This window comes from Diprion similis, chromosome 10, assembly GCF_021155765.1.
Source record: "Diprion similis isolate iyDipSimi1 chromosome 10, iyDipSimi1.1, whole genome shotgun sequence".
NCBI classification, from domain to species: domain Eukaryota; kingdom Metazoa; phylum Arthropoda; class Insecta; order Hymenoptera; family Diprionidae; genus Diprion; species Diprion similis.
The window spans coordinates 4,983,998-5,010,800 of record NC_060114.1 but is presented as its reverse complement, the minus strand read 5'-3'; the positions used below and the strand labels follow the sequence as shown (position 1 = coordinate 5,010,800).

At 35.4% G+C, this 26,803-nt stretch overlaps 1 protein-coding gene across 3 annotated transcripts in view; it reads left to right on the top strand.

Annotated features, from left to right (window-relative positions):
* Window positions 1-26,803, top strand: part of LOC124411808 (nuclear factor of activated T-cells 5) — a 60,141-nt gene that overhangs the window by 14,490 nt on the left and 18,848 nt on the right. For 2 of the 3 annotated variants that reach the window (XM_046891260.1, XM_046891257.1), the window contains exon 1: window positions 21,814-22,222. The exons of the other annotated variant lie outside the window; for it this stretch is intronic. In XM_046891260.1, the coding sequence (XP_046747216.1) occupies window positions 22,087-22,222 (136 nt within the window). In that variant the 5' untranslated portion in view covers window positions 21,814-22,086. Of the gene's footprint in view, window positions 1-21,813; window positions 22,223-26,803 lie in introns of those variants that run through there. 3 annotated transcript variants of the gene reach the window in all.

The window sequence follows — 26,803 nt, the reverse complement described above, 5'->3', positions numbered from 1 at the left end:
TTCGCGTCTAGTGAAAAAGCTACTGTATTTAGAATAGCGTTGACTGTGCAGGCATTTTCGCAGCAATTCAGTGTAGACTTTGACGATGGTCAAAACGAGCCGAATTTCACCCAGTCGATAAAGACTGACTGTTAGAGTATCGTCACGTTGCAATGCGTTATCTGTCGGAAAAAAATAAAACTAATGCAACCAGGCTAATAGCTGATCGTTGACCGTGTTTTTTAGCCCAAGAATTATGATTCGCCTCCATTAGAATTAGAAACTTAGGTTATACGGCGATAAAATGGCTTCGACGTCATGAGGACATTTTCCGATAGAACCCTTTTAAAAACACAGTTCTAATAGACGGTTTGATGTCTAGTAAACAGTAGACTCTAGTAGTCTAGTATATTCCAAGAACATTACACGTAGTAAGCTTATTGAAAAGTTCTAAAAACCTGGCGAATTTGATATATATATATTAACAAGTGACGCACTTAGTGATGATATTAAGTAGTAGGAAGTTTATTTGTCTTTTATCAAGCTTTAGCTAATGTAATGCACACACGCGGTATGTACACAACATATTATTAATTCCTCCTCGCGAGCATCGCATAACTTCCACACACAGACGGACATATATAATGGATACGCAGCTGCATCCGTTGGTTCCGCGAATAATACGTGAGACGTGTTCACCTCTGAATGATGTGTGTATTAAATACTCGTCGCAAATTAGTTACACATACTAGCGAAATGCAATGATCAGTCCATCGTACAAATCCAATTTACTCACGGGCGGCAGTGTAACGAAGTATTTCTTTCTCTCAGTTTCTCTCAACGAAGGTCGTATACCAATATCGCTGCTTATACATACACACGTTTGATTATATTATCTCGACTCTCGTACCGCCGTCTCACCTGTTATTCGTAAACACTCTGGCAAGGTAGGTATTTCTCACCTATTCACATGGTAATCGATGTACATACATACATACATACGTGCAGTAATTATGTGCATATATACACACGTATTACTTATGTATCGATGACTATCGTTCATGCCCACTGCGTGTTGTCTTTTCCAGGTGAGAAGTTTTACGGGCAAGTTCCGATTTAGTGGGATAGATTCTTCTACACATACTCTCTGTTATTATATGTTTGTACTTGATGGATATCGAGAGTCTTTTTTTACTTCAAATTGTGTCCATTCCATTCATTGGATTCTGAGAGACGTACTGAAGTACTTTTAAAATCATTTAACTACCGTAGATTCTAGTTGGTTGGTTCTTTTGACCGTTGGTTGGAATCCTTGGTATTATTTTGGGAATCGTTAACTTGAAACCTTCCAATTCATCGCCCTTTCAACCTCGCATCCATACATTCATATTCATATTCAAATCCATTCCAGCACGAAATAGTTCGGTTACATTTATATTTGCAATAAAAAATAAACTACTTTCACCGACGTCTTCAATATGAATTTTAGGCTTACGTGAGCGGTTTACCTTGTGCAAAAACATATTAATTAGATAAGAAAATGATGCTAATATAATGATACTTTGACTTTTGGTGTAGACTAGACTGTATCTATCTACCTCTGGGTTGGTACTACTAGAAATGGCCGCAAGATGGCGTTTCTTCATTTACTAAATACTTACAACGTAATCCGATAGAGGGCTAGCAAATCCACGCGCTAAACGTAGAAAAATGCGAACCGTTCGACCGAATTTAGTACGGATAGTTTGCTCATGATGCTACAAATGACAGTTACCTAAGTTGGAAATTAGTGCGCTTATGACAGCCTTCGGTAAGGCTTCTTCCTCTATTCGATGCGCTCGTGTCTCTCCCTCTCTCTCTCTCTCTCCCTCTCTTTTTCTCTCTCATTCAAACGAATGTTTAATATTTGAGCTTCGCGCTGTATTTTTTGAGGCCACTTTACCGCCATCCCGTCGCGCCGAGAGTTTGTTTGTTTGCCCGCGGCTATCAATCGGTAAATACATAGGTAGTGGTGGTGACAGTGGCATATTATAAACCAAACCGATCACGTCATGCGATTAAGCTAATGGGACTGCTGACGTGAAAAATTGTACGTCATGGTCGCGTGAAACAACGCAGTTGTTTCAATTCTGTAAAAGTCTTAATTTTTCGAAATTTACAACCCTTACAAATTTTATATGTAATCAATTATCTCATCACCTATATATTCTTTCTCCGATATACAAGTATATTAAGTTGAAGTTAAAAAATCGAAATTCTGTAATGTTGAGACAGTTTTTGGGGAAAATTTTATTATTACGACACCCCCTAGATTACTTCCCAGTCATTAAAAAAATCTGTATAAAGTCTTAAACGCTTACGTCAACTGTTTTTATAACCAGTTATTTCGTTTTGTATGATGTTAATATAAATTAAGGGACCGATTTGAAACTTTTCAGAGTAATTGTTGCTTATAATGATAGGAACAAGCCCTGAAAATTTCAAAAGTTTATAATCATTACAGTTCAATCATTACAATTATTGTTTGAAGCTTGAGTGTGAAGGCTATTTTAAAACATTTTTTTTTTTTGGGTTTACAATTGTTCAAAAAAAAAAAATAAATAAATAAATTTAAAAAAAAAAATACCAACGTAACCTTAAAAAAAAAAGAGCTTTCACCATTAGACCCTCTTAATTCTTCAAGACTTATATCGCCTGAATCCAAATCTTGTGCACGCTTGTTTATAATTGAAAATTTCAATCTTATGTAAAATTTTGTACTATACATCAGGCTGTAATGAAGTAAACAAAGTGTTCAACGATAACGGTGACGGCATAAAGAAATCCCTTAAGGCAAATCGTCATACGCGCCATGTGAGGTATTACACTTCGGAAGAAGAAAAATCGTCGACAATTTTCTAGCATTTAAACGTCAAGTTAGATATTTTACTGCTTTCTCAGGAAGACAGGATCAAGTGCTAAAAATCTAAACACGAAAATTCGATACAAAAAATTCATTGACAAGTCTTTTGTGGACAGTAAATTTACAGGCATAAAATCGGGGAATTTCTCGCATTTTACCTGCTGACGTAGATTATACATCGAATTAGGAGTTGAACCGGTATAATTGCTATTGATCGTTTACTCATAATTGCCAGAATTCCCAATGAGTTTCAAGTCGATTGAGCGAAAAAAAAAAAACGTAGATCATTGACTCAAGAAGCGTTGAAAAGTTTAGACTTAATTTACGTGTTTAAACAGTCCTCGTTTAGTGTCTCGAATTTAGAATCGGAGTTACTCGATTTTTTCGGTTTAAAATTGTCGTTTTAGCGTAAATTTTAAAAAATAATGAATAATTTTTAATAAATCGTTTATGTTAACCGAGTGCGTTAATATTTCGAAAATTGAAACGCCTTAAAAATTATCTTCTTCTTAGCTACGAATATTTCAAGCCCGGATGACAATTCCTGAAAATTGAAAAAAATCAATAACCGTCCAAAAAAAAAAAAAAAAACCACCAGCTGTCCGATTTGTTCGAATACGAAAATTCATCGGTATTTTGAATTGTTACGGTTACAATAACGATATTTCGAACAATCATTCGGTTTTGCGTACGCTGATCATCGCCGGTTGTTGCACCTTCGTATTTACGATTTTAGCACTATTTATTGTTTGTGTTTATAACAGTACAAGTCGTCTAGTATGTATATTAGCATTATACATAAACATACGTACAGAGTGATGCGTGCAAAAAGCATCGAAAGCTGATATCTGCAAACTTTTCGAATATAGAAATATCCAGGCAATAAACATCACGGTATACGATAATTTTTTTTTAGATTTTCGAAGTCATGAAAACAAATTTAATAAAACGTTCGAAACGTTTATGATAAAATAATTGATAACAATTTGTTACCCTTCAACGACGAACCGCGAAGGATCAAAATATTTTCACCAAAATTATTTTCAAGAGGGTGAAACAGAACTGAATTCCGGAAACGAGAATATTAACGAAAATATCTTTCAGGCGCGTTAAATGCTTTATACCGTGTGTCCATGAGGAAAGTGCGCATCTCATGCGCGTGCGGCAAGTCGTTCGAATTTTATTGGCCGATGCAATACCAATCGCGACTCTCAGAAAATGTCCCTAGGAGTCCACAGATAACGGTGGGCTCCTAGGGATATTTTCTGACAGAAAAGTGCACACCTTATACACGTGCGTCAAGTCGTTCGAATTTTATTGGTCGATGCAATACCAATCGCAACTGCCAGAAAAAATGTCCCTAGGAGCCGACCGTTAGCTGTGGGCTCCTAGGGACATTTTTTAACAGTCGCGATTGGTATTGCATCGGCCAATAAAATTCGAACGACTTAACGCACCCGCATAAGGTGCAGACTTTCCTCATCGACACACGGTATAGATACCAATGGAAGCTTATTACTATTGCAGATAAGTGCATCGATGTTTGAACTATGCGTGAGCGCTGACTGTTCTCGAATGTTGAGAAGACAGGGGAGAATAAAGGGTCATTGTTCACCGAAGGCATGATTTAGGTTTAACGATGCGTGTACAGTTTGCACAGAGTGTCACTTCTTGTTAGTACAAACGTTCAATTGCGGATCCTTAATCCGTTGCGAAACTGTTGTGTATATGCATACTTACTTGAGGAAGCACTGCATTAATCCTGCGAGTTGTAAATTCTCATTGTTGCGACAGGCTAATTACTATTTTAGTTACAGTTTCGTCGATGTAATGACTGTTTTGAACTTTGCTCTCAATTGGGTTAAACGAAATAACTTTGTGCGCAAATGTACGATTTTGAAGTCAGTAACGTTAAATAGTAATACGAAACGTTGATAAAAAGTCACTATTTTCTTATTTTTACAACGATTTTGAAGTAACTAGGATTGAAGTCCGAATTGTTCCAAAATTGCGGAATAACGGTTTTTCAACTCAGCGTGAATTGTTGCGATAACGTTACTTACTAACTTTAATGAAAATGCTGGAATAATTGAAGGATTTTTTTTGTACCTAAGGAAATTATGACAGAGTCAGAGAATTTTTTAAAATTTCGAAGATAATTGAAATTCGAATTTCAAACTTTTATATCTTTCCAAGCTTTATACTCTTACCGATAAACCGCGATTCACATGAAAAATTTAGACCTAGATACCAATGAAGTACAAAGACTTTTAAATAAGTAAAATACAATTAGTAACGATTGCTTACATTTCTTTTTATTCGTCATTTTCATTTTAAAGAAAACAAAAAGTTTGGGCGGAAAAAATACAATTTTAGTTCTAGAAAACCTGGAAAATTCAGGGACTTTTACTATGTAATAAAGAAGTTTACGTGATCCAAAAAGTAGTATAAAAACATTGAATTTCAACGTGGAACACTTTTTCAACAAAAACTACACCAAGAAATCATAATATTCTACTATTTTTTGACCCGAAAAATTTATATAGTTGAAAAAAGTAAACTAAAATGTATTTTTATCTTGAGCTCGTTAGTTTGTACAAAAAAAAAAGCACAAAACATGTGCAATCGTTTTAATTAAAAAATGACGAACATGTTATTCAGTAAGAAAGAATTAAATTATTATTAACAAAAAGTTCAACTAGGCTGATTTGTACGGAACTTATTTATAAGAATAAAATCAGCTATTATCCATGAGAATTTGAATGTCGAAAAAATGGTGCACAAGAAAAATTTAATTGTTATCTGTTGTTGTTGCCATGACTTAGCATTCGAACCGGTATAATTAATAACTAATTTATCTCGCTTTAACTTGTCAATTTTATTTTTATCTTCAATCTTTTTCTAACATTTTTTTTCCACAGACCTTCGATTCTATATCGAACCTCTACTGCGAAGAAAAATTTCAAGAATTTTTCTATCATCTTTTAACTGCCATTTTTGTCGGAAGTACGCGTATAATATAACAACAGATTAATTTGAAAAATGTAAATCAACAAAATCGCATCGTTAGTGACTTGACTGTTTTTTTTCTCCTTTTACACCACCATTTTGAAAGAACACCAAAAACTGGTTTTGCCGTATGTATGTGTGTGTGTGTGATTTTTTTCTGTTTTTTTTTTTTTTCAAACGGCAGATTTATCCTGCTTTTATATTCGCGCAGCGCAAGGAGCACAATTCTTTATATATATATATACCATAATATAATTATTTAAGGAAGATTTTACCTCACTTTGCTAGGATTACGTATGTACACGTATAATATGTATATTGATAAATGCGGTTAGCTGTAGGTATAATACCTTATAATCATATACCGATCAACAATGAATATATGTATACACTTACATGCATGTTCGCATGCCCGCGGGTATAATTCCATTAAATGGTAAATCCCAATTCTTTACCGCGACGTCACGTGTATCAGTTTTGTTAATCAAACGTGACGCCATTATGGCTACGTAACTAATTATAAGGTTCGCTGTTCGATGTGATTCAAAGACTATTATTATTATTATTATTGTTGTTGTTGTTGTTGTTGTTGTTGTTGTTGTTGTTGTTGTTGTTATGTTATTCTTCTACTTCCGCGAGCAATTGAGGAATATAATACTTATTGGGTATTTGTTGATTTTGATGTAGTAACAAAATTATTATACCTTTATGTACACCTCACGAGGTGAATTCTGAACGATTCAAGGCCACCGATGCAGTCTGCTACCAATTATTCAAGTTTTGTTGCAGACGACACTGGTGGCCTTGAATCGGTCAGAATCTAGCTCGTGAGGTGTACCTTTTGATATTTATTTTTATTACACATTCTGAGTTTTCTAGTTTTTTAATTAGTTGTTTATGACGTCACTTATGACACGGTATATGAAAACATCACTGGACAAACAAAACGTTTCTTACGAATTTTTGACTACATAATTCTAATCGATTTTGAATTCCTGAAAAAAATCTATGTTTAGACATTATTTTTTTCGAAAAATTCATGTCGTTTTCACATGCTTCTGATTTTCAGCTTCATTCGATCGTTAGCCAGTGAACGATGTGTCAATTTTTAGCAGAAAATATTCTTTATAAAATATATCAAAAAGTTATTAAAGTCAATCAAATACACAAGACGGGATCTCAACAAAAACGGATTCACAGGAATTTTATTTGTGAGTAGTAATAACGATAGAGTATAAATCCTTGTCGATAAAATGTGTATCAAGTTCTCCGTTACATCCTTTCATCGAACTTGAAAATAATCTTTTATTCTTTTTAATAACGCTATGATTTTTCTCGTACATATTGCATATATTCGATTTTTGCTATTATCAAGAAAAGATGTTCCAGTTATTACTAGAATTACAAATTCCGAGCCATCTGACAGGTTAAATCAAAATGTTAAGTAAGCGGATCTGAACGTTACTTTAAACAATTGAAAATAAATTTGAAAACTTGTGTTTATTTTAATTAACTTTAAATACCCGTGTTTTGAATTTTTTTGTCATTTTTAACAAGAAGTTTCAACGAGAATACTTTTTATAAACTTTGCAGAATTTTCTTCGCGTATTGAAACTGATAAATACTTAATTACCTCGCGTGAAATCTTTCGGATTTTGAGAGGAGGACCTCCACAAAATTATCAAAAAAAAAAACACACACACTGAAAAAAATTCAATTCTTGATAGTTGCTAGAAAATTCTGGTAAAGTCATAATAGTCCAGTGAATATGCTGCTTAGAAATGAAAAGCATGTATTTTGTATAGCAATTTGTGGGATAGAATAATTTGTAAAAGCGGTCTATTCTAAGCTTATTTCCAAATTTGAGGTGTTCCTCGTGTGCAAGTGACGACACTGTCGCAAATAACACGTTTAATTCGATATCTCGAGAACGGTTCATTTTACACAAAAAACTATACCGACCTTTTCTCTTACAAATTAAATTTCCCAACTTTTTTATTTGAAATTTTTTTTTCTAGCATCAATATTTTTCGAGTTATTTCGTTCGAAATGCGCAACTTCCTTATTTTCCTCTTTTTTCGCGTGTATCTCCCTAACCGTTCACTTTTATTGAATTTTACTTACGATCAAACTTATAGATCATTTGATTATCTACATCTTTTGTATAAAACTTTTTTTCTTATTGACAATACTTTTGCAGTCATTGCTTAGTTTATCGATCAAACTCCGTGCCATCAACGGAATATAACGTCAGTGTGTACCTTTTCATTCAGTACTGAGAAAAGAATATTCAAGTATTTGATGTTTATATATCGGTCAACTTACTTGTACAAAAAAGCATATCGAATGAATAACTAGATCTGAAACAGCCATTTTTTTAGTGCACGTGAAGTTAGCCCAATCTATTGGACAAAAACTTGTTCCGACACTGTCGGAAAACGAGGGATTTTTAGTCATAGTCTCTAAGTTTAGAAAAAATTCAGTGTTATGGTTATTTTACGGATTCCTTAAGTTATTCTAAACGGTAAAAAATTCAATCCCAAATTTGGTTGTGAATAATCGAAAATAATATCTTGTATGTATCCTTGATTCCGAAAGTCTAGAACGACTTATGACAAGTTGATAACTAAGGTATCAACAATTTGAGGAAATATGGTCTTGTAATTGTCTAAAAATATGATTATAATGGTCTTATAATCTAGTTTCTCTCTCTCTTTTTTTTTTTTCTTGATCCGACGTTTTTTATGTTTTAAGGCTTATTTTGTTGTAAGGAGGAGGAGTAAAATGAGCCCAAAAACGTTAGAATCGGTTCAAAGTCACCAGAGTTTGATTATGTTGAACTTGCTAATCAGAAACTCGTTTCTCAAACTGTTGATATCTTACCATCGTCATTTCAATTTGCTAGTAAACGTAGTGGCGTTTCATCCATGGTCACCATCATTGGCTCAAATAACATTTTGAACAAGCTTTCATTTCTTTTCATCCTTTGATTCAGGTGGTCAATTCTGAATTCAAAGCGTTCCAAACCATCTCACAATCAAAGTTTATCGCGCGTATTGTAACAAGATACAAAAAAGTATGTTCTGCACTACTTAACATGTTCAAAACATCACGAGCAATCCATGCGCATCTAAGGGGAAGGGACAATGTCCTCTCTCTGCAATCGAGATCTTCTCTCAACTCTTCTTCTGGTTGGACCCAACAGAATTCACTGTCAATAACAATCGCGACGTTAATAATTGGAATGCACGTTGCACCACTATTATCGACGGCATGGTCTCTTCTTTAATAGTACAGTAAAACCCAGATTGTTATGCTGGTGGAAGAATCTGGCTCTCATCGAACACCTTTGATTCTTGATTGATACCACACGAAATTGTGCAATCTATGAGCTTCGTTTTCAGAACCTTTTTGGCGATACTAATTGTCCCAATTTTTTCCAAAACTGGAAATTTTTCGACTTCTCTTTATTATGCCCGAAGTTATTCCGAACTTTGACATCACCATGACAGGTTTTCTATGACTTTCGTAGATTCTACGCTTGACTATCGCTGAGCACAATTTAATTTCTTATGATGGCTGCTATCGACTTTTGAAAGTTTTATAGTAAATCGATGGTCGTTGCAATTTAACGGTTTAAATATATTGTTAAAATTAGAAGAATTAAATTTGGTACAAGTCAGTTTTTAATTTACTTAGTTGAAAACTTTTTCAGCTTTCACGCGCCCGAATCAAACTTTATCGGAATAAGCAAAAACTCGAGTTTTTGGGAATTTTTTATTCACGTAGAACGAACTTCTAATTCACTATAATTACTCCGTTTTAGACATCCGAGTATAACTGTATATACATACCTATTAACTGCTATGATCTAATTCCTCTGACATTTGTTACGGTGATTTTTCAACGAGCTGTTTCCGAAACTTGAAAGAGCTCGTGTACGTTCACAGACTTGCTGATAGTTGAACTCGTGTACATATTCTTCTACACATTCATGTACATACATAAGTCAATTCTAAAAATACACTCAGTCCACATTTACGGAATGTCTTTATATTTGTCATTTTCTCTCGGTGTGTTTATTTATCCAGTAGAAAGTACAATCGAATTTCTTTGTTTTTAAATATTTATATATTTATCAATATTTATACTATAGTCCATATTTGTTTCTCCCAAAGTGGTATATAAATTTGATTAAACTTTACCGCAATAAAACTAAGAATACACATTTTCAAATTTAACAATCGCCAATGTATGTAAGCATTTGTCATGATTTTTTTTTATTACGTTGACGTTGAGCAATTATCTATTTATTATTATTATGTTATGTTCTTACATAATATTTTCAACTGGAATTTTGACTGCTGAATGCTTCACGTAATCGACGTACGAGTATATTGTAAAAATCTGATTATATTTCTCTTTTTTCATATATTTTTACCCATTAAACTATATTTTTTGGTTAATGGTTCGCTAAGTGAAAATGGTTTACGACGTAACGATAATAAAAATTCACGCTGCTGCAGGAAAAAAATTTGAAGATTTTTCTGGCGCTCTACGAGAATAGAAAAAATAAAGCTTCCTTCATTAAAAAAGTTTATTAAGCTGAAGTTGGTAAGGTTATTGTAATTATTCACGTTTCGGGTAAAATCGTTAATTAGCAGTCTTAGGAATCTCTGAGATGCAGTAAATTATTACAAATAAGGAAAAATATGTGCATATTAAAATATTTGGAAAACTTGACTACTTCAAAGTCATTATAAAAATGAAAAACAGTAATTTCTTCCCTCTATTTTTCGTTACGTTAACGTTACTAACTTCAGTCTCTTGAAAACCTCGTTTCTATAACTATTAAATGTGCCATAAACTTGTTTTTGATTACCTATTGATTCGGGCTTGATTCATCAGCTACTCGACTCGGCATTATTGGCTCAAATTGTTATTCCAATAATTTTAAAATCACATATTTCACGACTTTCGAGACAAGTGATCAGCCTTTTTTCAAGATATTCGTGAGTTACGAAACAACACATTTTCCTCAATTTTATTATACGGAATAGTCGTGAAGCGACTCCGATTTTCCTAATATTGCAACATAAATAAGTACAAACGTTACTCATGAGATATATATAAATATACAAAAGAACCCAAAAAAATTCCAACATGGACAAACTAAAAACTTGTTACATCATAAAATCAGAATTTTTTTGGATTTTAAAAAATGATGTTTTCGGAATTATTTCTACGATTTTTTATAAACTTCACCAGTGGCTAAAGAGAGTTTGAAAAATTCCCGACAACCTTTTGGGTCGGTGAGAACATCATACTAAAAAATAAATAAAATCTAAGGGGATGAAGTAAGCGGGCTGCTAATTTGACGTGGAATGCCCCATATACATATAGTTATTGTTGCTATAGTCTAGAACTCGAATAATCTAAAAATATTTATGTATACATATCAAATTATCCGACAACAATCTTACGGATGCTAAACACTTGCTTTTCCGTTATAATTAATCAGCCAATTCATTCGGATTAATGTTTTATCTTTACACAACGATTACGTGGGTGAAAATTGAAATGCTTTACGCTTGAATGTATTATTATTCACCTTATCTTTTCGTAACACATTTATATACATACATATATAGATACGTGTGTGTATACTGACCCTACGTTATATATATTATTATACTTGTTTGTGTTCTATATAAATTTATAATTATATGTATACGTGTAGTTAGTTATATGTATAGATCTATATATGTGAACTTTAATGATTCAAACATTCGTTTTTACTCGCGGTCTGTCTGGTGATATTATCTAACACGTTATTTGTAAACATTATATGTATATACATACATTTGTATAATAAAATATGACTTATTAGGTTTAAAATGAAGATAAAAATTCCGATTTTTTCATTACGTCGAATCGAAATCAGAATCTGAAAAGTCTAAATATTCAAAACGCATGCGAACTGTGAAACAGGATTTGTGAAGGTTTTCAATTAATGACAAGAGAAAATTTGCTAATGGAATTGAAACAGTCAAGTTATCACAAAAAAAAAAAAAAAAAAAAGTTTCAAGTAACATTAATCTGAAACAAAAATTATTACCTCTTGTCAAAATGATCGTACGCGGGAAAATTTTCTTATTCGTTGAAAAACTAAAAATACTGAAATAACATTAATTAACACTTGAGTCAATTTTTTAATCGCTTTAATTAACACAAATTTTGCGGATGAGATTACCAACGTTATACAGAAAATAAAAAATGAAGAAGCAACCTTACATTATACATGTTGTAAAAATATGGAACGGATATGATTTTTCACACCGGGTCACGTTATAAACATTTTTTTTATCTGAATGAAGAAGCTCAAACTGATTCTACGATTATACATATTGCATCAGTTTTTCTCGATCGGATGCCTCGAAGGTTGGAGAAAGAATTATAACTTGTCATGATTGGTGATCCATGCTCGTCGATGCAATAATAATATATGCCGGAGATGAAACCCAGTGTGCGGGAAACCTTTGAACTGCTTCGACGATAACAGGAACCGTATAGCTGAGATCTGTAAAAAAGGCGAAAAAATAATTCCCTCGCGTTATCACGCGCTGCGTTTTTTCATATAGGTATACCCCGTGTCCATGAGGAAAGTGCGCACCTTTTGCGCGTGCGTCAATTCGTTCGAATTTTATTCGCCGACAGTTACCGCCTGATTGAGCAGCTGGTGCAATACCAATCGGGACTGCTTGAAAATATCCCTAGGAGTCCACAGCTAATGGTCGGCTTCTAGGGACATTTTCGGACAGGAAAGTGCGCACCTTATGCGCGTGTGTCGAGTCGTTCCAATTGTATTGATCGAGGCAATACCAATCGCGACTGTTAAAAAATGTCCCTAGGAGTCCACAGCTAATGGTCGGCTTCTAGGGACAGTTTCGGACAGGAAAGTACGCACCTTATGCGCGTGTGTCGAGTCGTTCCAATTGTATTGATCGAGGCAATACCAATCGCGACTGTTAAAAAATGTCCCTAGGAATCCACAGCTAATGGTCGGCTCCTAGGGACATTTTCGGACAGATAAGTGCGCACCTTATGCATGTGCGTCGAGTCGTTCCAATTGTATTGATCGAGGCAATACCAATCGCGACTGTTAAAAAATGTCCCTAGGAGTCCACAGCTAACGGTGGGCTCCTAGGGACATTTTTCGTATAATAAATAATAATCAGTATGATTATCGTACGAGAATTTTATCCAATTTGTGTATTCGTATAAGTTGAAAATAGAACTAATATCGAAACATATCGAACAACAGCTTAGGTACCGATTTTCAATTTTAAATCGCTTTCGAATGCTTGAGACTTTAGTATTATAGTAGGTGGAAAATTATTATTCTAATTTACAAATTAACTGAAACGGTTTGTTTATCTCTTTTTTAATTGTCGATTAGATATTGCTGATAATGTTGTTATTAAGGGGATGCCGCAATCGATTTTGATGTTGTCGTTTGTATCTCCAAATATCGAAGTCTACGTATATTAAAATCGGAAAAAGGCTTAACAGCCCCGTTATATATGCAATTTTCAACAAAAACACTCCAACACATTTTCGTTTGACGCAGGCATGAAGTAATGGCATGAATCTTACGAATTTATTATAGCGATTTCGTATAATTCATGCCATTTCTTTATTTCTGCGTCGAATTGAAATGCTTTAGTGTGTTTTTGTTCAGAATTGTGTATAGAATGGGGATGCTAAGCCCTTTTTCGACTTTCAGCTACGTGGACTTTGATATATGGAGATATATGTATACGTCAGCGTCGTAATTGACCGGACACCCCATAAATCCTTTGAGTCACACATTATTGTGCTGAGTCACGTTTATAAAAATGTAGTATTCTATGGTTTTGGGGTCACTCATTACGAATCTGAAATCAAATTTCAAAAATTCAAGATGGCGTATCCAATATGGTGGATGGAAGGTTGAAATTTGATCGAAGCTGATCAAAAAACTTCTATGCAGGAGTTTTCGGGGTCGCGGATTAAATAACTGAAATCAAATTTAAACAATTCAGGATGGTGAATCTAATATGGCGGACAAAAATTTCGAATTCCACTGAATCCGGCCACAAAACTTTATACAGATTTTATCGGGGCTGCTGATTAGATTCGACATGCTGAATTTTCAAAATCTAATTTCATATCGGTAATCAGCGACCCCAAAAACCCCTGCATTAGAGTATTTTGACCGGATTCGATCAAATTTGAAATTTTCGTTCGCTATATTGGATCAGCCATCTTGGATTTTTGTAATTTGAATTGAGATTCGTAAGTAGCTATTCCAAAACCGTACAATACTATCTTGTTCTAAAAGTTCAACTTTTGTCTGAAACATTTTTCACTCACAGTTTGTGTTTTCGAGATATTCGACTGGATTAATTAAAATGAGACACCCTGTACAGTGATGGCTCATTTTTTAACTTTTCTTTTTTTAAGGTGCCACTCGAAAAATGTGTACCATATTTAGAAAAAAATAAATAAATAACATAAACTGTCGTAAAACCTGGAGGAAATCGGAAAATCCTTAGAGGACGCCAACGATTATTGAAATATTTTATATATATAGTTTTTTTTTTCGTATCGTGGTCCAATTAACTATTCATCAATCAACAGCAAATTGCGTATAACAATTCCGCAGTTGGCTGTTCTCGTCTTTTATCCGAAAAATGAATCGTCTTGGAGGAATTTGTATAATAGTTTTTGTTACCGAAAACAGAGCATCACGTCACACCTTAATATCCCGATTTAGTTTTTATAGCTGACTCATTTTCTCCTCAACTCTACAATCAATTTTCGAGTAAGTATTAATTAATTGCGTGATATTATCGAAACTTATAATAAACCACAAAAACTGTCATATTAGATCGAAAATTTGATATTTTGAAAAATTCGTAGCTCGGTAATCAGTTCGATTCCAAATTTGAAATTTTCAGGGTTGCTTAGGGATACAATGAAGTATAATCCGTGAAAATTTCAATGGATTTCGAGTTGATAGAAAAACCTAATAGCTATTGAAAAACAACATTTTTTCAAAAATATAAGCGATCAACCGTACTTTGATTTCCAAAAATGTAGATTCGAGAGCCTTTGAAAAATAAGGAAAATTTTATTAGAACAGCAGTCTAGCTGGGGGCTCCCAGCTAAGCCGGATCTAAGTTTGAACTGACGAACTATTTTCTTCTCTTGAAAATATAAGGTTGACAGAGAAGAGTGCCATTTGGTTGGCATCTCTGATTGTGAGTCACGTAAAAGCTGAGATATAAAATTTTTCAGTCATAAAAATGACTGGAAAATCGACTTTATTCAAATTCCAAAAATTCTCCAGAGGCCAGACTTGGGCGTATCGAGCTCAACTCTGCAGGATCACCTTTTTTCTGAACTACTTTCGCGAAAAAAATCGGCAGCCAAATCGGTGACCCACCCTGCAACTTTTAGGCGGAAAGTGATGGATCTGCCCATATATGTATACATATATATTAGGGTGGCGCAAAAAACCGACTTTTTTTTTTTTTTCTTTTCGAGTCTCGTGTGACAAAATGTTAGTTTTTGATGTTTTAAGAGCCCACTCCAAAGGACAGGTCAAAAAAAAAATTTTAAGAGGTCGCTCCACATTTTTTAAAACGTCAGAAATCGTCAAAAATCGATTTTTTTTTTAAATTTTTTTTCTCGCTACGGTATAATTTTATAGACAAAAAAAAAAATAAGTTTCCGAAAGTTTCAGTTCAAAATTTGAATTTTGAATGGTCGCTCATAATTTTTTTTACAATTTTTTGGTGCATTTCTTTAGATCTTTTCGAGCGACCTTTTAATATTCATATTAAAATTTCGTAAATTTTTTTTCTTCTATTTAGTAAGAAAGAATCGATAACAATACACCACGACATGAATTAAAAATCAAACAAAATACTGAAAATATAATTTTTTTCATTTAATTTTTTGACGATTTTTGACATTTTAAAGAATTTGGAGCGACCTCTTAAAATTTTTTTTTTGAGCTGTCCTTTGGAGTGGGCTCTAAAATATCGAAAACTAACATTTTGTCACACGAGACTAAAAAAAAAATACTCGTGTTTTTTTTTTGCGCCACCCTAATTTATACATATATAACACTTGGGCATGAGGAAAAAAAAACCCTCGTGAAAAATACTCGACGTTTTATATTATCAATGACAACATTTAACAATGATGATTATATCAGACTACTATCAAGAGACTGATAGCCGGCAATCTAGTTTTTGAGTTTAAATAAACAGTTTCTTGCGTAATTTCTGTTTTTTATTTTAATCGGTTCATCCTCATCGAGCTGGCTCTACTGCACTGCCAAAAATAATTTGGTTTGGTTGAATATGCCGATTTGATGAGTGAAGAATAAACCGTATGTGAAAGAAAAAAAAATAGTAATAACAATAATAATTCAACCAAGTCGATCATTGAATTTTCAAACTGCTAAACATGGCATAAAATGTTGTTTAGTCGAGTTGAAACTGTTATTTATATTTCATAGTAGGACAAAAAAAAAGAAATATCTCGTTAAACGTGATGAAATTTTAAGTGTAAATATTGAATTTTGTTTCCTCGTGTAACAAAGAGCTAAGTAAAGACGTGAAAACGTGAAAAATATGTATTATTTGTATAATATACCTACTATACGTGCATCACGTATACGAAGTTACAAAACTTTAGTGAATAAATTGAGTTGAGGATTCATTTTGTTGTTATATAATGCTGCCTATTAGCACGACGCGCTCGTTTAATCGCTTGTCAATCTTGAGATAAGAAAATTTTAACCAGACTAACAACGATAAAGAAAGATCTTTACAATATAAGAACGAGTAATGTATTATAAATAACCGGCGGGTGTCCGAATTTAGATTCTTTTGCCTGGCGTATACGCGACGCCACCTATTTTACAACGCTAAGCTCGCGTCTTTTTTTCCCACTCGCTTGTCGAGTAGATCGAATGTATGGACGTGAATTAGGTGGTGAAATGAGAAAACATGAAACTGTTCTAAAATTGTAATCAAAGCTTTAATATCGATTAAAAATTGTTGAAAATCTGCTAGATTCTTGCGAGTTTTGTATTTTACAATGGCTCATTTTGTGTTCGGAAGACGGATTTTCAAAAAACTCACTGGAACAGATTTTTTTGTTTTTTCGAAAATTACTCTTTCGAAGAAAAAAAATCTTCATCGTAGATCAAAATCGAACGAATCTACTATGTGTTCAAGTGTTTTCAAGCAATTTGAAACGAAGCATCGACATTTTAACTTATCATTATAATCCCTTCATAAGTAATAATAAATATTTTGTATTTTTTTTATTTTTTTTTAAGATATCTTCGTACAGCTTAGAAATACAATGATTAGACGAATCCTCTTATATTAACGACTATCACAGGGTGTCCAGTATTCATGGAAATTATGGAATCATGAAATTTTCAGGGAATTTGATATCCTCTGGAAAAAACCTTGAAATCTCAGGGAATTTCATGTTGTATCTGGAATATATTAATCTTTATCTTAGGTACATAAAAATATAGCCACTCGGTGAGAAATTTTTTTTTTTTCTTTCAATTATTGGGCAATGATCATGAACCAAGCTCTGATATCTTAAAAATTTTACGTACTAGCGAATTCTTACAAATTCGCCTCACAGAAAAGCTGCGCTCTAGTCAAATATAAAATATTCCTGCTCCTATAACTATTGTATTTTTCATTTATTGTTTACGTTGTAGAACAAACTAGATAAATAATGATTCTTGTCTGGAAAACCGGAAATTTTCAGGGAATTACGTTTTCTCAAATAATTGGACACCCTGTATTATTTCGTGCAAGAAAAATTAACAAAGAAGATGAATTTTTGGCTAATCGTAATTTTCTCAATTCTGTTTCGAGTGTGAAAAAAAAAAGAAGAAAAATGAAAACCAACGATGACCGAAGAATTTTTCCCTAAACTTTAGGAATGCAACGTGAGAAATGAAAAAAAAAAAAAAAAATCATCGACATTCGAATTCGACCAAATCACAACCCGGTTTGACCATCTTTTGGTTCCGATACTTCCGCCGTTCGGACTGTACGTACAATATGTTAGGTACATAGGCCCCGGTGTGCGAGTTACGACACATAATATTATACACTCAAAGGCTCGTTTATTATACCGAAAGTGCGGCGCGCACGCGACCCTCGATTAGGCGTCTTTAAAAGCGAATCACGTGACACGCGACAGTCCGAACGAAATGCTTAATCACGCGTTGCCTCGAGTAATCAGGCGCTGTAGGTATGTCACACTGTGCCTCGAACTCTCGCCGAGGCGTCGGTTTCCGTCTCGCTGACTATCGTCGACGGCCTCGTCAGGCTCGTGGCGTCGCGACGCCGTAAGCGAGAAACGTCGCGATGATGAGGAGCCGTTAGGGAGAGTGAGGCAGGCGCCACTTCACCAGATTTAGTAACGCTTCATGTTATCGAATTCGAGTTGGATTACCCCTTCGAAGCATAGATTTTTATATTTCAGATACTTTAAAATAATCTATAGGTTATTCAAGATTATATAAGATACTTCAGGATAATGCAAAAAATTGTAGATCGCCATATTGAATCCGCCATCTTGAATGAGGAATTTTGGAAGTCTAATGTCAGATTTGTTATCAACGCTCCTAAAAACTACGTGGTACTGATTTTCAAGATAAAATTCTGAAAAGTCTGGTTAAAAATGAATTTCTCCGAAGAAAGTCACTTTTTGTTCGACGGAAATCCGTTGATTACGGGATAAATGGCCGAAAAGTTATGAAATTTAGACGGTATAACCTCTCAGGGACCACCATGCCGCAAAGGGTTACACCTGAAACAACAGACCGAGTAGAAGTTCATCTATTTTTACCATTACAGTGCTTGTTTTCGCGTCACTAATGCAGAAAAAATGCAAATGGCGACATTCTACATCCAATGCCGAATACAAGTATATGTATACTGAATAAGTTTTTATTTACGAAATAATAATCCCAAGAAATGCGTTATTCCTGCGATCGAATTATCACTTATTGCAGTACGTGAGACGAAAATGTTTTTCGACATTTTTTTTCTTGCTTTAATAACGCGGAAGCGTCGGTGATGGCCGAAATAAGTGAAATTTTACTTGATTGGTACGACTGACTCCAGCATCCTGTTGGCCTGCTCGATCGGTAAAAATGTAAACTTCTTATTAAATTCATTACGATTCAGTCGGTCATTGAGTATTCATCAAATTATTATGTTCGTAAGCGATTTGCGAGAATCTATTTCAAAATAACAAAAATAAAACAGACTGGAATTAGCCGTTATCCAAAAATTTAAGTACATTAGCAGGTACGGCAACTTGATATAATTTTATGGCCTTTTTTTTTTTTTTTTTTTTTTTTTTTTGTCAGAATTACCAACTGCGAGTGTCGAAAAAAATGGACAGTTGAATTTTCCAGTGTTTTTGCTGTATACAACAAATATATCTTAGCACGGGTGACGTCATCACTGTGTTGTTTGCTGCAATGCTTCGTATAGGTTATGATTTTTGTACAATTGAGAGAACAGAAAAAATGCAACGTAATTTTTTGTTCGTGAATTATTCAAATACGTTGATAAAACAGTAGGGTTTTACCTTAATGTTTCGGTTCGAAATTGTTACAAGACATGTTTCGTTTTATTCAGGTGACTACTTTATACAAATTTGCTGAAAGACCTTATTTTACGCAATTATTCGATTTGGTAAAGGAGAAAAAATTAGCCACTTTCTTCAACGCAACTTGTTCGGTTATCTTACAATCAGCCGATGGGAAAGAAAGTGGTGTGAGAAAAAAAACTTCTACCAACTTTCAAAGCCGAAATTTATTGCGAACAAAAAATTTTGTAGTGTAATTTCGCGTGTTTTCTCATCATTTGGAAATCTTCAGCTTTTTAGTTCGACGGAATAATTTCAAGATAAATTGTTAAACTTGTGAACGACTGCCAAAATCTATTTTATTTTATCAACGTATAGCCTTGACCATCTCGGATTTGATCCATGTTTTTTTTTTTTTTTTCTTCTTTTACATCATTGCTTCAACTCCCAAAAGCTCTCACAGGCTTTAATTTTTCAACGATTTCGAAGTAAAACAAAAATATTGCGCAATAATTTTTGGTCAATACTGATTTCAATTTTGTCTTTGATTCTCCGAAACTTGCCGAAAAAATGCGAAGAGGAGAACTGCAAACCAGAAGATACATCCAACTAAATTAATCAGCGTCATAAAAATTTATTTATGAGATCTGTGATACAATCGTGTATATAATTTTATTTTACGACTGTGGACTATATGGTTCATCATACCTTAAAAAAATAACATTAAACAATAAGTGTAAAATTGAAAATATAATCGATTGTATTTTTAAAATATTCTTTATACGTGATAACTGTGACTGCATACTATTCAATGCATTGTGGCAGATTTGTTTGAAATTCAATGTCACCATATAATTGTGACTGAAAATATCTCGCCCTGAAGTGTTGACAAGAATATTAATAATAATAACGTTTGATAGAAAGTTAGCATATTAATGTCAAAAGGAATGATACATTGATGAAAAATTCCCGATTTCCTAACCTCAGAATCACGTTTTGAAGGTTGATCGACATTGCAAAATACGTCTTGTATAATCTTTCCCATAAATAAAATCTTATGAATTTTCGAGAGATGATTCTAGAAATTGTGGCACAGCAATTTTTTCCTCTTTATATCTATAAAAAAAAAAAAAGATGCATACGATCGTGTGACATTACTTCGATTGAAATTAATCGCATTACAATATGGTGAAGAATAAATGAAAACAGAATCATCGAACGAATCACTCTTCTGTAGATAAAATGGAGTTGAAGTAAAAAAAAAAAATAAAAACATCGAAAAAAACCCCTTACATTTATACAGAAACGCACATTTACACGCGCTCTCTTCTTTTTACACACGTCATCAATTTATATGTACATAACGCCGAGCTGTAGACAGGAATACAAATAGATTATACATATATCACACACCAAGTGTACGACATATAACGCGTGGGCTAGTTGTATGCGTGTATGTATGAACATACATATTGCATGTGTGGTAAGTTATACAGCGATACGCGTGCGTGTATGAGAGCAATAATTAGCGTCTTGAGTATCTTGGAGAGGAACGATAAGGAGGAGGGGGGGGATAGAATCACTACTAAGAGGTGGACAACTGTGGAGGATCGAGGGGAGGAGTGAGGCTTAGAAGTGGGGAAGTATTTACTTGCTATTCAGTCTACGATACACGATCGTCGAAGCGGCAATCCAGTCGTAGTACGTACTAGTACGAGATATTAACTCGAACGTGAAACGGTGCGCGGTGTTGTTTTGGCGTAGTACGAACTCCTTAGTAGTCACAACTAAAGTTCAGGGTGCATCGTCGTCACAATCGTCATGTGCGACACTGTAACTTGGAAAACGTTTCATGGTGATTGGTGATTTGTCAGTAAGACGATTGTGTAACAATGCATCAGCGTAAGATGGGGGTGCGAGTGATTTGTAGATGGATCCGGGCTCTGTTGTGAACGTAAACTGCACACATGACAATGGATGTGCAAAACAGTTTGGTAGTAGTCAAGCATATCCATTACGTAGTGGTGGATCAAGGTGAGAGTGTTTAACGATATATTTTTTACCAAGGTCCTGGTATCGATCATTACACACGTCGAGCACGTGGAGTAGTCGAATAAATTGCCAAAGATAAGTGTCACACGACGGTTCCAATCTTCAGAGTCGAGAGGACAGTGCTCGTGTCTTGTCGTAGAACGCTTCTTCTATTTTCTCGATGAACTATTGTGACGGTGGTGAGAGTGACGGTTGGTTGTGATATCCGTCCTCCGAGTGCCGAATGGGGAAGTCAGATGGTTTTAATCACACATGTGCGGTACTTTGGATGATGAGGAGTCGGTGCTTCGGCTCGACAATTCGCTGAGGGAGACAGTCCAGGAAGCGATTCGCGATGATCGTTGATTACAGCCACGAAAAATAGCTGTAATAAACGTTGTGATCGGGAACTGTGTGATAAGGGGAAATAGTGAGGAAAAGGGCAGCGTCAACTGCTCACCGGGATTTGGATGGCACCCGATTTTGGTGGAAAACGATCGCCTGGCAGAGCGATCACTGCTGCTCATTGCGGTACCGGAGGGATGCTACTTTTGCAGCACAGGCGATCCGCGGTGGGACACTCACTCGGCGGTTATCTGCATCCTGGTAAATTTTTGTGTGAACAAATTGTCATCAAAAATATCGAAACTGAACCAGCATTATGCGGAAGTCCATAAGGATCTCGTGGTCAATGGGCTCATAAATCACTTTTTCTGATTACCCTGCAGGCTCATTGTCATATTAGTCAGTTTCAGTCTTTAATAGGGTTTCTCCTGAGAGAAAGGCGGATAGCTACGTAGAAAAGTTTGAATTTGAAGGTTGTTACACTGGACAGAACGAAATTTTGAAGAATTTTTAAGAGATTCATTACTGTTACTAGACAAGTACACTAACAATAAAATGATCGTTACAAACGGTGAGATCAAAATCGTGTACCGTCTGACTCGAATTTTAGGTGAAGAGAAAATTGAAACGTTTGATTGAAAATCTACTGCAGTAGTACAGTACGTTTGCCGATGATGGTGAATGCGACTAAAACAGCATTTGCTACTATGCGATATAGACAATTCTGAGCAAATTGGAAAGACACAAGACAAGATATCAGAATTTTGGGAAACGGTTCACCATCATTGGCACAAATAACAATGCTGCTGGAGACTTTTCAAACGGTTCTTTCCTCTTTTCCCAACTTTTGATTCAGACGGTACACTCCGTTCATCCTCAAAACCAAGAATCTTCATTTTATGATTGTAACTCTCGCAATCCAATTGTGAGCTTAAAAAGTCACGACTCTTCTCCACGTCTTGTCACGTTAACGTTACCAACTTCAACGTTGTAAAAATGTGTCTAGCTGCTTTGGTGTACCGAGCCCCGAGTTTTTCGTCACTCGTATCAGTTTTCCTCTTCATTCAATCTTGCGCCGACATCTAGATATCGTTAGTTTCTCAATTCTCACTCCACTGTGTGTATCACGTATGCTCCATACGGTATATCGATATTGTGCTGATGTGCGTTGCGACGTTAACCGCGATCATAGTTTCCTGACCCTGGACCTCGACCGAGTACATTTATATAGTAGCAGTGTCTACATCGAGTAAATTTGTCAAACATCGCTCGCAACCGACGGACGGATGGATGTGTTGAGTAATTGCTGATGATGGTAGATTACATCGTTAGTTCGTCCGTTTACTGTACGTGAAGCATCGCTCGCTCCGGGGCATCCAGTGTTACTCAAGGCACACTCGCTCGTCGTCTTATCGACCATTATAATCCTCTCCTACACATATTTTCTACCTCATAATTATACATCGTCGAACAGATCGCCCGCGCACCGTCGGACCGATGTAGTATTTTTTTTTTTTTTTTTTTTTTTTGCCAATTTGTCGATACCACTGAACATCATTCTCATGCTCATCTGGATTGTTCGAAACTTCTTTACGAATCCCGTGTCAACCGATGGATACATCGAACGGATTTGAATGAATTTGGATGGGCCCCATGGGTTCGTTACGTAAATTTTTAATTGAAACTAGACGTCTGATGCACCGACAACAGTCTATCGTGTTGGTCGATCGACAGTCTCAATTCCCTCCCGCGTCATCAGAGGTGGATGACATGCTCTGCGCCATGTCATATTGCTTGCTCATTGTCAACGGGACTGCACAAGTCGTTCGATCGACGCGTGATCAGTGTCGTTGGTGCATGTGCTCGTTGACCGATCTCTTCTTCTCCATATAGGCCGTTTGATCGATTGCCTCTTGTTTTCGTTCTTTCTTCTTTTCTTTTTTTCTTAGTTCGCTTTTATTCTGATTTCACGCGGGTTATTGCTCTTATACGTCGCTGGGGTTTAAAGGTCAGTCGCTAATTGACTGCCCGTTTTTATTTCTATATGTGTTTAATAAGGTCTGCACATCACCTTATATCATTAACTAAGAGTAGTATGTAAAGCGGATACGCTCAAGTTATCGACTGTATAACGAACCGAGGGGACGTATCAATTTCCGAGTGGAAACGGTGAACCTTAGCAGGCTGAGTGACCGACTGCGCATGCGCAAAATGAGCGAGCTCCATTGGTCGGCGAGGTTGTATAACGGCGACATTTTCGTCCGCAAGACAGGGAAGCCAACTCACTCGAAACGGGGTATGAGATGTCAAACTCTCCCGCGTCAAGTGTCGAATTGAAGTGCACGCCATTATCGAGCTATTCTTTTAAGCACAACTCTCAATAAGGCCGCGCAGCATATGCAATGTTTTGCAGGCTCGTTGGTGGGGGGCTTCCAATTCGAGGAAAATTGCTTTCTCTCTTGTTCCTGTTTGTTGTTATATGACGACTCGTAGCAGTAATCATATCAGTCATTAGTCAGTTGACAGTAAAAGTTTTTCTAACATTCCCGAATCACTACAGTGACTATTTGAGATCTGCTTAGCCATAAAAAATTCGCACAACCTGTATAACCTCTAAAAGTCTCGAGTGACGGCTGAAGTTTGGGGTGGCCAGCCTGCATGAAAATCCGCCAAAGCTCGCACATGCAAAGTCAGAATCTCAATCGGAGAAATTTCTGTTTGTGGTTATGTAAAGTCCTTAACTATTCTAATGTCTCACCATACCTAACTGAAAAACAGAACTGTTCTAATTAGAAAATCTGGTGTGTTTTACTATTCTGTCTCATTAGGGTGATTCGTATACCATATCTTCTTGTAACAATGACGATAATTTAATGTTGAAGTTTTATTTAGATGATAAAACATTTAGTCCAGTAAACTAAAAATATCGATTTAAGGTAACAATGAGCAGAAAATCTAATACAGATAACTATGAACATACTAAACGATACTTACGCTACATTTTCTTGTGTTTCCGAGAAATATTTAAACCGTTATCGTAACGATGCATCCATTGTACTAGAATTTCCTAAAAAAACAACTATGACAAGTGACATTTTTCTGAGTGAAACAATGTTACTCCATCGAATGAAATCGTACCATGCAGTTTTCGCAAGGACCGAGCTTCCTTCGTAGTTACGATTAGCTGCAGGTATGGGTTTGCTCTATTGCATGCATTATCGCCCGTTATCTTGTTTATTTGACTAGACTATCTCTGATGTCATTAGTGTTTAGTCGTAGCATACCGACCACCGGGACGCGCTGTGCATTCATCCACTCGAATGGTAGATGACGACTCCCATCATCCACTCGCGTGATGAGCATGTCGACGGTAGGTATCTGCAGTCGTTTAACCATCACGCGCGATCTCTCGCTGTTAAAAACGCGGGACGACAACACAAAACAAAAGTTCACCGCCCTCAAAGGAGCAATCCTAGAATATCACTTTTTATCCGAAAATAATATTTTTGGGTCCGTTCTGCTCTAGATTCGAGCTTGCAAAATATTAGTTCGACTTATATACTCGGGGTATTCAAAATATCTTATCGCGAATTTAACGAAAAGCTGATTGAACAGATTACAAAATCGCTTATCTCAGCTTTCAATTTCTCATTTTTTTTTCTTTTTTTTTTTAGGACGTAATGTCCCTTTAATTCATCGGGAGGTCACAGTATCGATTTAAAAAAAATGTGGGTTCAGTTTCATCGAGTTACGAAATGTGGATAGGCTAAGTATAGAAAAGTCACATTCTATGTCAGATTCTATGTTTTGGCTTGCTATAGTCTTGTTCATTGTGGCGATTCTATATTTTGGTTTTTCATACCTTGATCTTTTTACGTGTTTATTATTCTTTACTTCGTCGTTTCTACATTTGGAAATACGCACTATGAAACAGATTTTCACGTATCTGAAAATACGATATCTTGATCCTTGGACTATGTGGCTATTCTACTCTTCGAGTCCGACTACATTGACTTCGATTATACTTTATTTCTATCTTTACACCTACAATTTGAATAACTTTTACATTCTAACGTTGTACAGATGAAATTTCATGTTTTTGACGATACGATATTACGGTCGCTCTACTAACTGCATGAGTATTCTAGTTTTGGAATTCTATCTAAAAAAAAATTGGGGGTTGAAAAGTAGACTGGCCACACAATATAGAAGGGTTACAATATCGAATTTTTGAAGACTCGAAGATCCATTGAATGTGATTTCAAAATGTAGGAAGTGGAAGTGTCAAGAAGTCAAAATTTACAACGGTCAAGGTATAAAAAACCAAAGTGTATGACTTCTTAAGTTCAGATTCTTTCCATTCTACCGATTCTACATTTTGGCTTTTCTCTACTCCGCCTTCTCTACATTTTGAAACTACGAATATCTATTTATGTGGCATGCCGGTAAACCGCCGGTTTTTTTGGCAAGCATAAAGATTTCAGGACGAGCTAAAGGCGAGCCGGAAGCGAGTACTGAAATTATCCGAGCCAAAAAACGGTTTACGGGCATGCCACATACAATATTTTTTACGGTATGGGTATTGAAAAGCAAAACGAAGAGTGAGGTTATGTCGCGATCTGTTCGACGAAGCTACTTTATTCGGCAGTTTGGGATGCGCACTTCGAACTGCGCATCAAAACTGCGGAATAAAAACTTTATTCCGCAACTTTGTTCGCTGCCGTATAAAGCGTCACTTTACGGAACGAAAACTGCCGCAAGAAGTAGACTTTTCAATGCCCATACCGTAAAAACAGATTTTCGGGTCTTTGAAAATTCTACATCGAATCATTTCTACTTTCC